We start from the raw sequence: 13,694 nt of genomic DNA, 5'->3' as shown, positions 1-13,694 counted from the left end.
ACGAACAGATGGAGAAGTAAAATAGAATATTTCCTCACTCTGTGCAAGCAAGCTTTCACATACTCCCACTTTCTCTCTCTCACTCTTATGCATTAAACTGACACACACACACACACACACACACACACACACACACACACACACACACACACACACAGCTTTTCCTCCAGTGGGGTTACATAAAGTCACATGGTTTCAGATAGCCCCCTATAATATCCACAATGTTCTTCATTCACTTTCTTTGAATGAGGGGTGTGGTTGCCTGAATGCCTTCCTGGCCACTTGGGATTGTTGGTCACATGACAGAGCAGTGGGCGTGGCAAAGGCAGCAGCAGTAGTGCAGCCTCACCAGCTGGAGCTGTGATTGAGAGGGGAAGAGAGTGGGAGAGAGGAAGAGAAAGAGAGGAAGGAGAAGAAGAAGAAGAAGAAGAGCAGGGAAGGGCTGGGTGAGTTGTCAATTTTTATATTTGCCGTGTGCTTCTCGTCCTGTGAAGGATTTGTAGAGAAAGAAGGGAGTAGGGGGGTGAATGGGTTGAAGATTGGGGGGTTGGGGGGCAGAAAGGGGAGATATTGATTGGTGCTCTGAAGCTTTTGGTGTCAAAGTTAGTTTTCCAGCTGTTGCCCTGCATTGAAAGTGAAGCTGAGAGGGGGAGTGTGTTTTTGGCAGGAGATCAGTAGAAAACTAATTTAACAGACAAGTCTTGCCTTTTTAAAAAAAAAAAAAAATCTTTTTCTCTATCCTCCCCTGTTCCATTGTGTTGGAGTTTGGGGGTCAGCACTCTTCCCCCACCTCCTCAGATTATTCTCTAGCCCCCCCTCCCCCTTTCCCCTCTCCCCTCCCATTGTGTCTTCAGCTCTGGTGCATGCATGGATAATCAATCTCCTATAATGGGATGAGAGCTGACCAATCAGGATAGACCTTATTACTCTTTAAGTTCCCAGCTTTGCAGCACTCTGGTCCCATCTCATAAACACACACACACACACACACACACACACACACACACACACACACACACACACAGTTTCCAGGCTGACTTTGATCCAGTGCAGTGGATTATCCAGGCACTGATAGAGCCGAGCTGTTTTGACGTGATTTAATTTTGACAATCCCCTGTGTCTGCTGCTCTTAAGAGAGTTTGTTGCCAAGTTCAAGAGGAGTGGAGGAGTCGAAGAGGTCATTACTCTTTGTGACAGTTTTGTTCTTCCGCAGGGAACAGTAGGAACACATGTCTACCCCTGCCAACAAAATTAGTTTGTTGTTACTTGGTTTGACTCTTATTTATTGCCTCAGAGGCTAGCAAAACATCTTAAAGTGAGTTAGCTTTCATGTTGTTAGCGGATCAGGTGGTCGACTTTTATCCAGTTTGCCGAACGTGTTGAATAGTTGCTTTGTTTGTCACTTCAAAAACAAATAGTTGTTAATGCAATGACATTTTCCCTGCTTTGTTTGCTACCCACTGATGTTCCACAATGTGTTCACATTGGTAGACGAAGTACAGCACCCCTGTACTTGAGTCGTAGTAGATCAAAATGAATCCAGTACGAGGGAGAGATGCTCACTTAAACACATACTTGAGTACTTGTATTTCCGTATGATAAAGATGACAATTAGTGTTTTGCAGAAGTTTATCAGTGACACGTTTAACAGGATTTGATGGCGGGTTCTTAAGAGCAGAGATGTAGTTTCCAGTAAATGTTTGAAACAGTATGAGTCATTTTTCATATCTGAAATCTCCAAACTGACTTGAAATATGGCCTTGGTTCCTCTGGTTTGGAACCAGTAGGATTCTTTGCTGTGGCCATTATCACCATCATGTTTTGAAAGTGGATGTGTCTCAGGCTTCTCTTTTCACACGTGGGTGTGTCAGGTTCCACGGAGCTGGATGATGTTTTGCTTTTTTCTTTACAAAAACCCCCCCCTAAATCTAAGCCAGTTGAGAGCGAGTATTTTGGTTAGCTCTTCTCCTGTGAGGAACACAGCTTGACGCCAATCTTACTTAAAAAAAGACAGTTGGCTTTTCATGCTTAAAAGTAACATGTAACAACAAACCATGGAAATTTAGTGACATCAGAAGTAGAATATTTACTTTATAAAAATTGAAGTGAAAGTTTGTTTCCTAAAACAGAAACAAATACTCAAGTAAAATACAAATACTGGAAAAGTGTCACTGAGAGTGCACAGCATGACAACTCAGTATTCCCGAGTAAAGAAATTCATTTCGACTTTTTTTGTCCTCACATTTGAAGTCGGCATGCACACAAACAGCAATGCTAATGCTTCCTCCTGCTTTATTTACATCATCACGGCAGCATGTTTCACAGTAGGTGTCTGTCAAAGCCGCCCAACCATTGTTTCTGTTGTGTTAATCAGATTATAATTAGATTAGCGCCCTGATAAATCATTCAGTCACCATGGGAGGGACCGGCGTGAGGTGGCTAGAACTGATAGCATTATAGCTTAGAACTCACCCTGTCACAGATCTTCATTTAATCCTAAAAAGACCTTTTAAACTTGATGCTTGAAATGTAAATGCGTAGAGTTAACTTGCTCCCACCCTGCTGGACAATCGATCTGTGTACTTTTTTTTTGCCTTAAAAGCAGAAAGTTTTTAACATGTTTCATGATGAACAAGCAGACTGTTTGTCTAAAAATATTCTCTCCCGTATCTCCAGTGTGTCTTCATTGCTCCACGGGATAATTGCATCCATGTGTGTGTGCAGTCTCGTATGATCTTCTTGTCTTGTTCAATTCCAGTGAAGAATGTAGCAACATTTCTGCAGAGAGAAAACCCACAATCTCACTCACAACATGTCATGTAGTCGCAGCTGCCTGCAGTGGGAGGATAGTTGCTCGTCTACATGCGTGTAGGAGAAGGGAAGCAGTCAGACATGTCATGTCCTGTCAGAGCTCACTGGCTGTGGGCCTGCTACGGCACCGCTGACTGGAGGGATGGAGGCAGGTGGTGGTCTCCTGCACAGCGCTGGGGCAACACTGGGCCTCAAGGCATTATGGGCCGACTGTTTCAATGTTTCTGAATCTGAGCGGATGAACTGGAATTAGAGGTCTTTGGTTTCCAACTCGTATAACATAGAAGAATGCGTGTGTGTGTGTGCGTGTGTGTGTGTGTGGGGTTCAAAGGGGTGGGTGAACAAATGCACACAGATACGGTTTAAGTCACTCACAATCAATATACATTTTGAATAAAGAATACAAACAATAAATAAGATGTAAAAATTATGAATTAAATTCTAATTTATATTACCAATCATTGTAGAAACATACTGAAGACATCACATATATGAAGTAGCAAAGACAAAAATGTTCAATAACTTTAAATAGGTTTTATATTTCAGCCACCCTTTGCTTTGCTGACAGCGCTGCAACCCTTGGCCGTCTCTCAGAGAGTCAGGAGAACGCCAGGAGTGAGCAAAGTAGTCATCAAAGCAAAGGTGGCTATTTTGAAGAATCTCAAATATAAAACATGTTTCGAGGTATTTCACACTTTTTTGTTTGCTACATCATTCCACATGTGTTCATTCATAGTTTTGATGCCCTCAGTGAGAACCTACAATGCAAATAGTCAGAAAAGTAAAGAATCAATCACAGCCCAACCATAACTGGTTGTTGTTTTTATGGTTTTTGTTTGGATTGTACATATATTTGAGGTAGGAAAATCATGTGAGAAAATTCTGGGCTTACATTACTTCTGAACTTATTTTATCACTGTTTTTTTGTTCTTTTTTATCAATTTCGTTGAAATTGACACAAATCTACATTTGAACTTGCACTTGAAAACTATTGTGTAGAAGAATTAAAAGTCCTAAAACAGGAAAAGTCACTTCAGATTAAATCTTGTGTTAGTTTCTTTATTTATATATATATATATATATATATATATATATATATATATATATATTTTTACAGAATATCACAGACATCTTGAACTGCGGCTTGAGTTTCTTACTGTGTTGTTGTTCACACTTGGATTCTTGTTGCTGGAAACTTTAGACTCATCCAAGATGAAAGTCGTGTTATTTTGGCTACTTTGAAAAGATTCTGTTTTGCAAGCTGAGTAATTTCCAAACATGTGCAGAGCTTTTTGCTTCTCTTGAAGCCTCTAAACTTGTTGTTGTTTAAGGTTTTCATGGTTTTCATAATGATGCATGTTAAATGTATTTGGTAAACTAATAAGGAGACCTCGCTAGAAATTCATGACATGTGAAACTAAGTGCTGTGATTGAAAGCCGTGCGATGCTTCTCATTTCCTCTCATTAAGCACTAAAGAGAATTCTGAGTAGAAATATTCAAACCAGCTGCCCGCCTCCTTCTTGGTATTTTGTGGTTGTGTGATTTACTCCATCGGGGTCCTGTTTCTCCTTTACCCCCAATACCAGTTCCCCTATTGTAGCAGTAGACTGGGGTCTGTGGCTCTGAGTTCTCCTTCCACTTCTCTTAGAGATGTTCTGGCTGTGGTTTGTCTGCGATGCCGGCCAGATTCACAGACTCTCTCAGTGGCGCAGTGCTTTGTCATGCTCTCGGTCTGAGAGTTATTGACTGGACCTTTGCTGTTTTTAAACCTCTCGATACTTTGGAGATTATCTTACATCTGATCTCTCTGCGGTCACGTCCTCTCCTACACTCACACCTCTCTGTCTCCCCCTCTTCGATTGTTGTTGTTTTGTTTTGTTTTTGGACCTGTTTTGGGACAGGTGCACTTCCAGACCTTTCCCAAGAATTTCAACATGGAGCAGCACCACCTGCTTTGCTCCGGGAGCTTACATTCCCAGTGTGCCGACACAAGTGTCAAGACTGAAAGATGAAGTAGGCCAGTGGCATTCTTCAGAGCTTCAGAAGGGCTGATGTATGTTTGTCAACTGCACCCGTCATCGAGCCCTCCGAGCCTCCTTCTCATCTTACATGGTTGTTGTGATGGAGAAACACGTCAGGATTTTTAATCAGCGCATTCTGTTGGTAGCAAGGATGGGGGATTGAGTCATAAAATGGATTTCCTCATTCATGTACATGACAGTCCAACGAGAACCTCTTTATCCCTCACCTACTACAACCCAATCATCATCTTTTCTCCCTCGGACAGAATAACATTGAGACGGTAGTCTAAGCTCCCGCATCAACAGCTCCATGGGAAGAAGCTGATAGGAAATATTTGAAGCTAGCTGGGCATGTAGCATGCAGCTGCCACAATCTTAGCATTTGCACCAATTACTCTGGCAGTTAATTTTAGCCTTCATCTCAGTTTCATCTTGTGACTCTTCCTGTATTTGGTCTCTGATGTCATCATTCTGACTGCAGCCCAGGACTGGAGTGCACTTCTGTTGCGAATTTTCCTTCGGTGTCGATACGAATGAAAGTCTTTGACAACAGAGGCTTGATTTTCAGGCTTCGATAGAGTTGATAAGTGCTCCTCAAATCAAGGCCCGTCTCAGTGCTCTCTCACCCACCTGGCGAAGTGAGACACTCTCACCAGGATGTTAACACTCCGCTTTTCCTGCTTAGACAAGACTAAATATCTGCTGTGGAAAAATCCATAACTTTCCATCTATGGATCACAGGTGCAGCAGTACTGGTTGTTGTAATTTCTTCTATTTCAGTGTGAGCTGAGCCTTTGTGTGAATGTCAATGTCGGACGCATTTTTAATAATGTTTGTTAAAATAAAAACAATATCCAATGTAATGGAGACTTTTTTCCATCTAAGCGAGCACAATTTCATAAGATTAGTAGTTATTAAAAAAACTTCAGCCTGTGAAACATAATCTTCTATAACAGATTTTGCATCTTTTTTAAATCACTATTATGTCAGACACTGTTGCACAAAGCACGTCAGTGGCCTTATTCATCATCAGGAATAAAAGAAAAGTGATCTGAACAGGATGCTTTGTTCAAAAGCAAAGTTTCAATGTGTTTGCGCCCCAGGATGAGCTTGAATGTTTCAAGTGTGACAGAATGTAAAAACATATTCATGAATCCATTAAATTTGTAGCTGAAACTAATGTGTGCATGTGTCTCAAATTCATGTAACACACATCTACTTGTCAGTCAGCTCTTGTGCTGCCGTGTTCGCTGGCGCTCCATCTTCTCCAGATGGGAGCAGGCATAAAACTTTATGATCTTTTCCTCTTTACAGGCGGACACCAAACGACCAGTGGAAATGTCATCTCCGGTTCAAAAAAGAAAAGTGAGATGACAGAGAGAGATGAAAAAAATCAAGGAGAGCAGATAAACGCTCAGGAAAGGGAAAAATGCAGAAGTGAACCAAGCCAGAGACCCAAGGGTTTCCCCTCAGAGGAACCATGTTTTGGAAAAAATAACTTAACCGAGCTTTCAGTAACTGTGTTAGTGGAAGAACCGATATGATATCTTCTATTCCCAATGCTCGACCCCCACCCCGGGGAGTGACTGGGCAGCTTTGAACACATGTTTGACAAACTTAAGGCAAAGAATTGAACCTTGTTTCACTGCATAGTTGAGAGAAACTGCAGGCGATATCGTCGATGGTAACTCGATATAAAATGTTTTATCGGGTATGAAAACTTATCCAGATATTAAAACTTCTCACCAAAGTCTGTATCGTTTACAAAACTGCCTCACGCCACAGAAAATAACATTCAGGAGAATCCAGGGTGGATTGCAAGCCAGGGTGGACCAACATTCTGGTGTTCTGATGCATCTTAAAGTATAAGAAGATCATCAAGACAGATTGTTGATTGTGGCTCAGTCACTGTTGTTGTATTTTGGATGACAGCAGGAGGATTTGATGTGAAGTAAAACAGCACGCAGAGTGAAAGTGTTACTTTAAATGACTGTGGAGCTTGGAACAAGAAGCTAATATGCTCCAGTGCTAAGACGATAAACGTCAAATTAGCAGGCTGCTTTAGCTGCCGTAGGTCATCGTTACAGACACTCATCGACAAATTATACAAGCACTGGATTTATACTCACTGATTTGCATTTGAAATCCAATTCTTTTTACTTTTTCCAAGGATGGGACCTCTCAGAACAAACTGAATTGATCACTTCTGTGTAAGCATATTTCTGTCCACAGTTTTAGAGTCGTACGCTGGCCCCTGCAGTAGTGCTCATCCATCACACCAACAGTTTAAACAGTGGAGTTCCATCAGGACTAATAACATGTTGTGTATGCCACGAATCCGTGTACTGATTTCTCTCTGCCTCTTTAAAACCCTGTTTTCTGCAGGATATTTACCATACTGATATTTCCAGAGTTTAGAGTGAAGTTAAACAGTCACATACTACAACTAACTCACTTTCTCCTATAATTTAAACAAGGGGCTGTAAAGTGGTGGAACAGTTCTTGTGGATCGAAGGAAACCGAATTTCTGTGGTTTTTGGAGGCTTCAAAAGAAAACAATGGTGGGCCCTGCTCCTCGCTGTGGCATGATTAAAATTCACTCAATGAATTTTAAATGTTGGGTTGGATGTTACGTCCCTGATGGGATTTTAATGGCAGGCTTGAAAATATTGTTTTGTGCAGATATTAAGTGGGAAGGGGATTATCTGTTCTTGTAGAACGGCAAAGTGTGTCTGATTGAACCTGAAGAGTGTATTAGTTTTTCCGGAGGATTGGATTCCACGTCAGTTCAAGGAAGGAACCGAGCGGGTTTAAAGACGTTCAAGATAGTGGTTAACTGAGGCCTGTCAGCTCAATATATACATGTTACATCCCTGCGTCATGCTTCATGATCTATTACTTTTATGTAAATGTTGCCTTACATGTCCGATGAGCTGTGCAGGCCTGTAGGATTAACCAAAAATGTATTTTGCTTGTCTTCCATTCAGCACAAATACTCAAATCCTGCGCCGCCCAATCACATTTCTGTGTCACAAACAAGACACCAATGATGGACTGTGCAGTATTTCAGAGGTCAAACGCACGCCGAGATATCCTGACTTCACTCCTTGCCCATCATCAAATTCTAATTGAGCCTACAATTCCCACAATGCAGCTTGGTAGCATTTTTCATGATCGACCTAGTAAATATTCTCCTTCTCCAGTTCACAAAATTGACAAAACTCCCTTCTGAGACATTTTAAACAAGGCTGAGTCTAAGTTTTCACTTTCTGAAAATATATTCAAGGTTTTAAGACTCTGGCAGCAGAAAAAGCTGGTCAGTCATGTGAGATAAAGATTCCCAATTGTGGTTTCCATCTCGAAATTTGCATTTACTCTTTATAAAAGGAGTGTCAATTCGTTGGATTTTTTCCCCCTCATTTTATCATTTTCCATCACTGTAGATAAGAAGGCCAACAATGCCCGTAATTTGTTTTCTATGTTGAATGAACTCCTGATAGTCGAGGCTCTTAGCTATCTGGGAGAAGGTCACATGATTGGGTTGTGAGCCACTCAGCATGAATGTGGGTTTCTGCTTCATTGTTTCTCAAAATCTCTCTTTTCTGCCCTTCCACAGTAAAACACAGTCCTAGAGATTTCAAACTAAAAGCCGACTTTAAGAACTTTTCGATGTAGGCGTCATAAAAAAGACCTGAGTAGTATGAACACCTGGCTTTATTGCATCAAAATTTGTAACAGAAAATGCGAAACCTTTCGATGAAAGTTGGGTGCAATGGCCTTATTTAAGCTGCAGACATGTTTATTAGGTTTGTAATTCTGGGGTTCGTCAGTTTTGAATTCATGAGGGGAAACAGGAACCCAGACATCTGTCATGATGTTGATGAAACACTCTCCACTCTAACAGCTTTTCAGCGACATAAAAGCTTCAGTTAATGTCTTAGTTTGATAATTGCGCACAATCTTTCAAAAATATCTTCATGCAGTAGTCATTTAAATGTCTCCCGGAAAACACTGAAACAACCTCCAAGTGCCCTCTTCCGTATGAAGGACTCCAGTCCTCTCTTTGATGGGATGTATCCACTCATGCAAAGACAAAGCTTGAACTCATTCACTCAATAAAGCTCTAACGTCCGTTAATCCAAATGCTCCTTTCTAATGTCACGATCCGTCAGATGTATTTACTGGAATGCACCTTTTCATCTGTTTGCAATTTCAACTGCTCTGAGAGTTTGTAGGGTGTGGAATTGTAAAAGCAGGTCAAATGTTTTGATATTTTTCTCGACTCAGGACATCGGATGATGTCCACCGATGCACCTGCTCATTCCTCTGCACCAGACCGTCTCCTATATTTTTTTATTTGAATCAGTTCTTTCCTCCCCCTGGCTCACTGTCTATCTAGCGAAACACAGAGTCTTCTGAGGAATTTTATCCTTCACAAGTCTCTGATGCATTGTTCTATTTTGGTGCAGTGTTTGTATCCGTTTCACTTGAGTGTTGTATGATGGAGATTGAATGGTTCAGGCCACCGAGCCATGATCCATGAGTCATACAGTATGTCTCTGCTCATTTGTAGCGAGGTTACTCATTCAGAAATGTAGTTTCCATGGCAAAGGTTATTCACCCCGTCTTTGTGGGACATTATAATGCTCCAATTCAGATCTGACTCATGAAGAGTCTGGCAGCCTTGTCACTTGGGTACGAGGCAAAGAACCAACTCTGTTAAAGAGCAGCTAGCCGTGACTGTTAATAGCTAACTAATTTGTACACCTTAGAAGGAAAGGCTTATATTAGCATGAGGTGTTGCTGATGGTGAAAATGTTTAGCGGGGCAGCGGTCAGGCGTGGTAACGCTTCATGCGCCCATCTTGCATTTGCTCATTAGTGCGTGTGCGTTTGTCTCTACTAGAGTGTGACCGTTTGGCTGTTCTTAGAGAGAAAGCATGTAAGACTGCAGATGGCCCGGCTGGCACAGTCATGGCACCCAGGAGGCAGTTTGGCTGCAGACTTGGGGTATGTCATCAGAACTAATCTGCATTCTCTCTTGGCTAAAGTGACTGGCCTCCATTTATTAGAGTTTAGTGGACAGTTATCCAAAAAACTCTTTGTGACACTATGCAACGTTTCCAAACACATCTCACAGGCTTAAGACAAATTATCTTAATTGTTCATTGCATCGCTTCCAAGATTTCATTTCCTAACAGGGTTTCATGAGGACAGCAGTAAATCAGCTTTAGCCCAGCGTTTTGAGGGTTCTCATGGCACTGAGGATGCTTTTTGGTGGCTTAATTTACTTTGCAAAAACAATGAAATGCCTATTTACTCTAATAACACCCCCCCCCACCCCATAAGTTCTAACAATATTTTAGCAGTGTAATTGAATTTTCTCCAAACCACAGTTTCCAAATAGCAGGCACATTCAAGGCTAATCTGGGACACATTTGGCACTTACGGCTCAGTTACGGTATTGGCAATTGTTGTTTGGGCCAGGAGTGGCCCAGATGTAATGAGCCGAGCTTGACTTATGGTCATAGCAAGTGCTGTGTAGGCCAGATGTGGCCCTACTGTAATGAGCTGGGCTGTATGGAGTGAACCTGTGGCCCAGTTCAGGCATCAGCACACATCGCTGTCATTCACATCCCAATGTGGGCCAAAGAGAACTGAACTGAGAACAGATGTGGACCAAACCGCATATCAAGTGCCAAAATTTCATTTTGCTTTTGGTTCCTTCACATGGACGATTCCATCACCAGAAACTTGTCTACGGTTAGAAAGGACATAAAAAAATGACAAATATTTGTATAAGGAAGGAGAAAAGTTCATGGGAGGGAACAAGTTAGATGTCCCTTTTTTTGTTAGGAAAGTCTTTATTCAACACAAATTTTTATTCAAAGCAGAGTAGTTTCTTTTAAAAACGTTTCTGCATATTCAAGCGCACACACACAACTCTAAAAGTGAAACTAGTGATTTTCAGATTAAACAAGCCGAGCACTGATATTGATTAATTAAATACACAGTTTTATCTGATAATGTGCATTGATACCACAATACTTCCTACTTAATTCATTATAATACCACAAAGAAGCACATGTCGCAGTAAAACTTAGGCTTCGGGTGCAAACACGTCCCTCCACGTCATGCCAGACAGACAAATCAAATGCACAAAGGCATCTATGTTCTGCAAGAAAAGCTTCTACACGGCGGCATCTTGAATCCCCAGTTTTTTGTTATGTGAGAAAACCAATTTAGACTATGACAGTTACACTCCTGCTGCTCGTGTAGCGAGACAGAATGATTTAGGTTCCATTCAGCTTCAAGTATATATTCCTGTGACTGCAAACCTCACACAGACAACACCGCAAGTTTCTGTCACAGCACAGGAAATGTTGTCTCCTCCCATGTGAGGGAAGAATCTGTCGTTGCTGCTGTAAGCACATACCAGCACCGTTGGCAGTTGTGTTGTGTTTTAGTTGCTGGTTGTAACAGTGCTTTGGCACACAGCCTTGCTCTTCCAGAAAGTGATCCTCCTCCAAGTTAGGTAAGCTGTGACTTGTTGGCAGCTCCATCTCCCAAACAAGGTCTGTCCATTTTGTCTTTCTAATTCTTTGATGCTCATTAAATCTACATCTAATCTACAGCTGTTAGTTACAGTATCCAATTGACTGACAGTCAAAAAAAGCTGGGTGGGATGCTAACATGCATACGGTGGCTTAAAAGCACATATTTAGAAGTTAATATTAAGGAGCAAATTTTTGGTTTATTATGGTTATTATTATATGAGTTTGCAGTTGTAAGTTGAGTGAATGTATATTATGCTAGAGGAAGACAGCTGTTTGTGTTGTTATTGTTGCTGTTTCTAATAGATTCATCTGTTTGAAGGATTTCTGGGGTTTGTGAATATTAATAAATCGAATGTGCTGTCTCCCACACAGGAAATGAACTTCTCAGTATCTTTTCCTGTGCACGTTGTTCGGTTTCCGTTGTATTAGTGCAAAAAGTAATGCTGTTGTTAAGATTCTACAAACAGGTTTCACTCCCAATGCAAGTCACTGTTTTACAAACGAGTGATTTTTTTTTTTTAAACATGGTGCTCTGTTTTTATAATGTACATAAATCAGCAGAATAGTTGGATCTCTCTCTGTTGATTTAAACTCTACAGAATGTGTGTCGTATTTGGGGTACAGGCGTGAGTGGGCTCCCGGTGTCAGACGCAAAAAAAAAATCACATATTCCCGGTAATTGGTCGTGTCATTACTGATGCACATCCATCAAAACTGGCACCAAACTGAAAGCATATAATTCAATCAATAGGTTTTAAACTTCAATACTGTGAGGTCCAATCTGTGCTTTACTTTGCAGGTATAACCGATGCACCCGCTTGATAAAATGTTATTTAATTTTAATTTTCCAAAAGCTGCATACGTTCTGTCCTATGCACCTGTGGGCCTGCAGGTCCAACTTGCATCATGTCCACTGGAGGGCTTGTTTAACGTTTTCATTCTCTTCACTGCAAACCTCAGGGTCAGAGGTCAATCTGAGCCACAGCAGCATGTCGGACCACACCAAGCCCCACCACCCCAACCCTCAAGTTAAAGGGGAGAAGAGCCATGGGAACGACTTCAGCTACGTCGGCATTGACGCCATCCTGGAGCAAATGAGGAGGAAGGCCATGAAACAGGGTTTTGAGTTCAACATCATGGTTGTGGGTAAGTCTGACATGCACGCACGCACACACACACACACACACACACACACACACACACACACACACACACACACACACGCCAAAGAGAGAGAACCTGCAGGCTGGATATTCTCCTCATCTTCTTCTAATTTAAATCAATAAAGATGAGGTATTTTCTTCTTATTTACCTGTATTTATCTTTTCACTGTAATCTGCTGCTCACAGCTCCTGAGCACAAGTTGGTCTTAATTTTTTCTTTAGGTGCCATCAGTTTGTACTGTGTTTATAGTGAAAAAGCCAGACATATTTTTACTAGTTCTTCAAAAACCACATGTGCACTGATGAGAAATGTATAATAAATCAGCAGCCCATTGTGAAGATTTGCTGAGCTGTTACCTTCTAACCTTCAGCTAGATTATATCTTCATGTTAGATGTGGATCAGACTTTATCTTAAACTAACACAGATGTTTCCCACAAGACCTGGAGCAGAAATGGCCTCCAAATGGGTTATATTTACAACATTCTCCATTCAGCACTAAATTCAGCAGGAAAGATCAGATGGTATCGATTATACGCTGCAACATCACGAAAGGCAGAACAAAGCAAGTTGAACTTTCTTGTAAAGAGGCTCAAGTAAGTCATGCTGCTTAGTTTGCTTATTCTCTGGCCTGAAAATAACTTTTTTTCCCTTACATCATTAAACATTCAATCAATAATTTGCTACAGTTGTTAGAAAAAGCCAATACATATAAAAACTCCAGCATTTCTTTCTTTTTTTCAGCCAGCGCGGCGCCTCTTCTCCTCTTTGTGTGTCCATGATGTCACAAACAAACAAGCGCACATATTGAGTGGATAAAAAGAGGCTGTCAGGCAGAGAAAGAGGCATAATAATGGCCATTACGCACACACACTCCCGAGGGAGCGCTCACACTTCCTGAAAGAGTGACAACACACCACACAAGTCCGTGCACACACAGATAGTGTGGATGCAACTGGGTGTATGCATTGCAGGCGCGCACATACAGTATAGAAGGAAATATCCAAATGTTTGAACCTCCCGCTGACATGGTTTATGCTTCCACGATGTCCCAGGTTCTAGCCTGTGTGTTTGTGTTTGTGTCATGCTGGCACGCTGATTGTTTCTGTAGAATGCAGTCTGTTCCATTTCAGCCCCTGCAGG

The 13,694-nt window shown here is 41.4% G+C and overlaps 1 protein-coding gene across 3 annotated transcripts in view; it reads left to right on the top strand.

Moving 5' to 3' along the window:
• Positions 1-13,694, top strand: part of septin9b (septin 9b) — a 71,201-nt gene that overhangs the window by 43,588 nt on the left and 13,919 nt on the right. For all 3 annotated transcript variants that reach the window (XM_086211262.1, XM_086211263.1, XM_086211261.1), the window contains exon 3: positions 12,350-12,535. In XM_086211262.1, coding sequence (XP_086067388.1) covers positions 12,350-12,535 — 186 coding nt within the window. The remainder of the gene's footprint in view (positions 1-12,349; positions 12,536-13,694) is intronic.

Source organism: Aulostomus chinensis, chromosome 8 (assembly GCF_037954235.1).
Source record: "Aulostomus chinensis isolate RoL2024-O1b breed Wild chromosome 8, RoL_Achi_v1.0, whole genome shotgun sequence".
In the NCBI taxonomy this organism is placed as follows: domain Eukaryota; kingdom Metazoa; phylum Chordata; class Actinopteri; order Syngnathiformes; family Aulostomidae; genus Aulostomus; species Aulostomus chinensis.
Note: the sequence above shows the minus strand (reverse complement) of the source record. Positions and strands in the feature narration are given on the sequence as shown.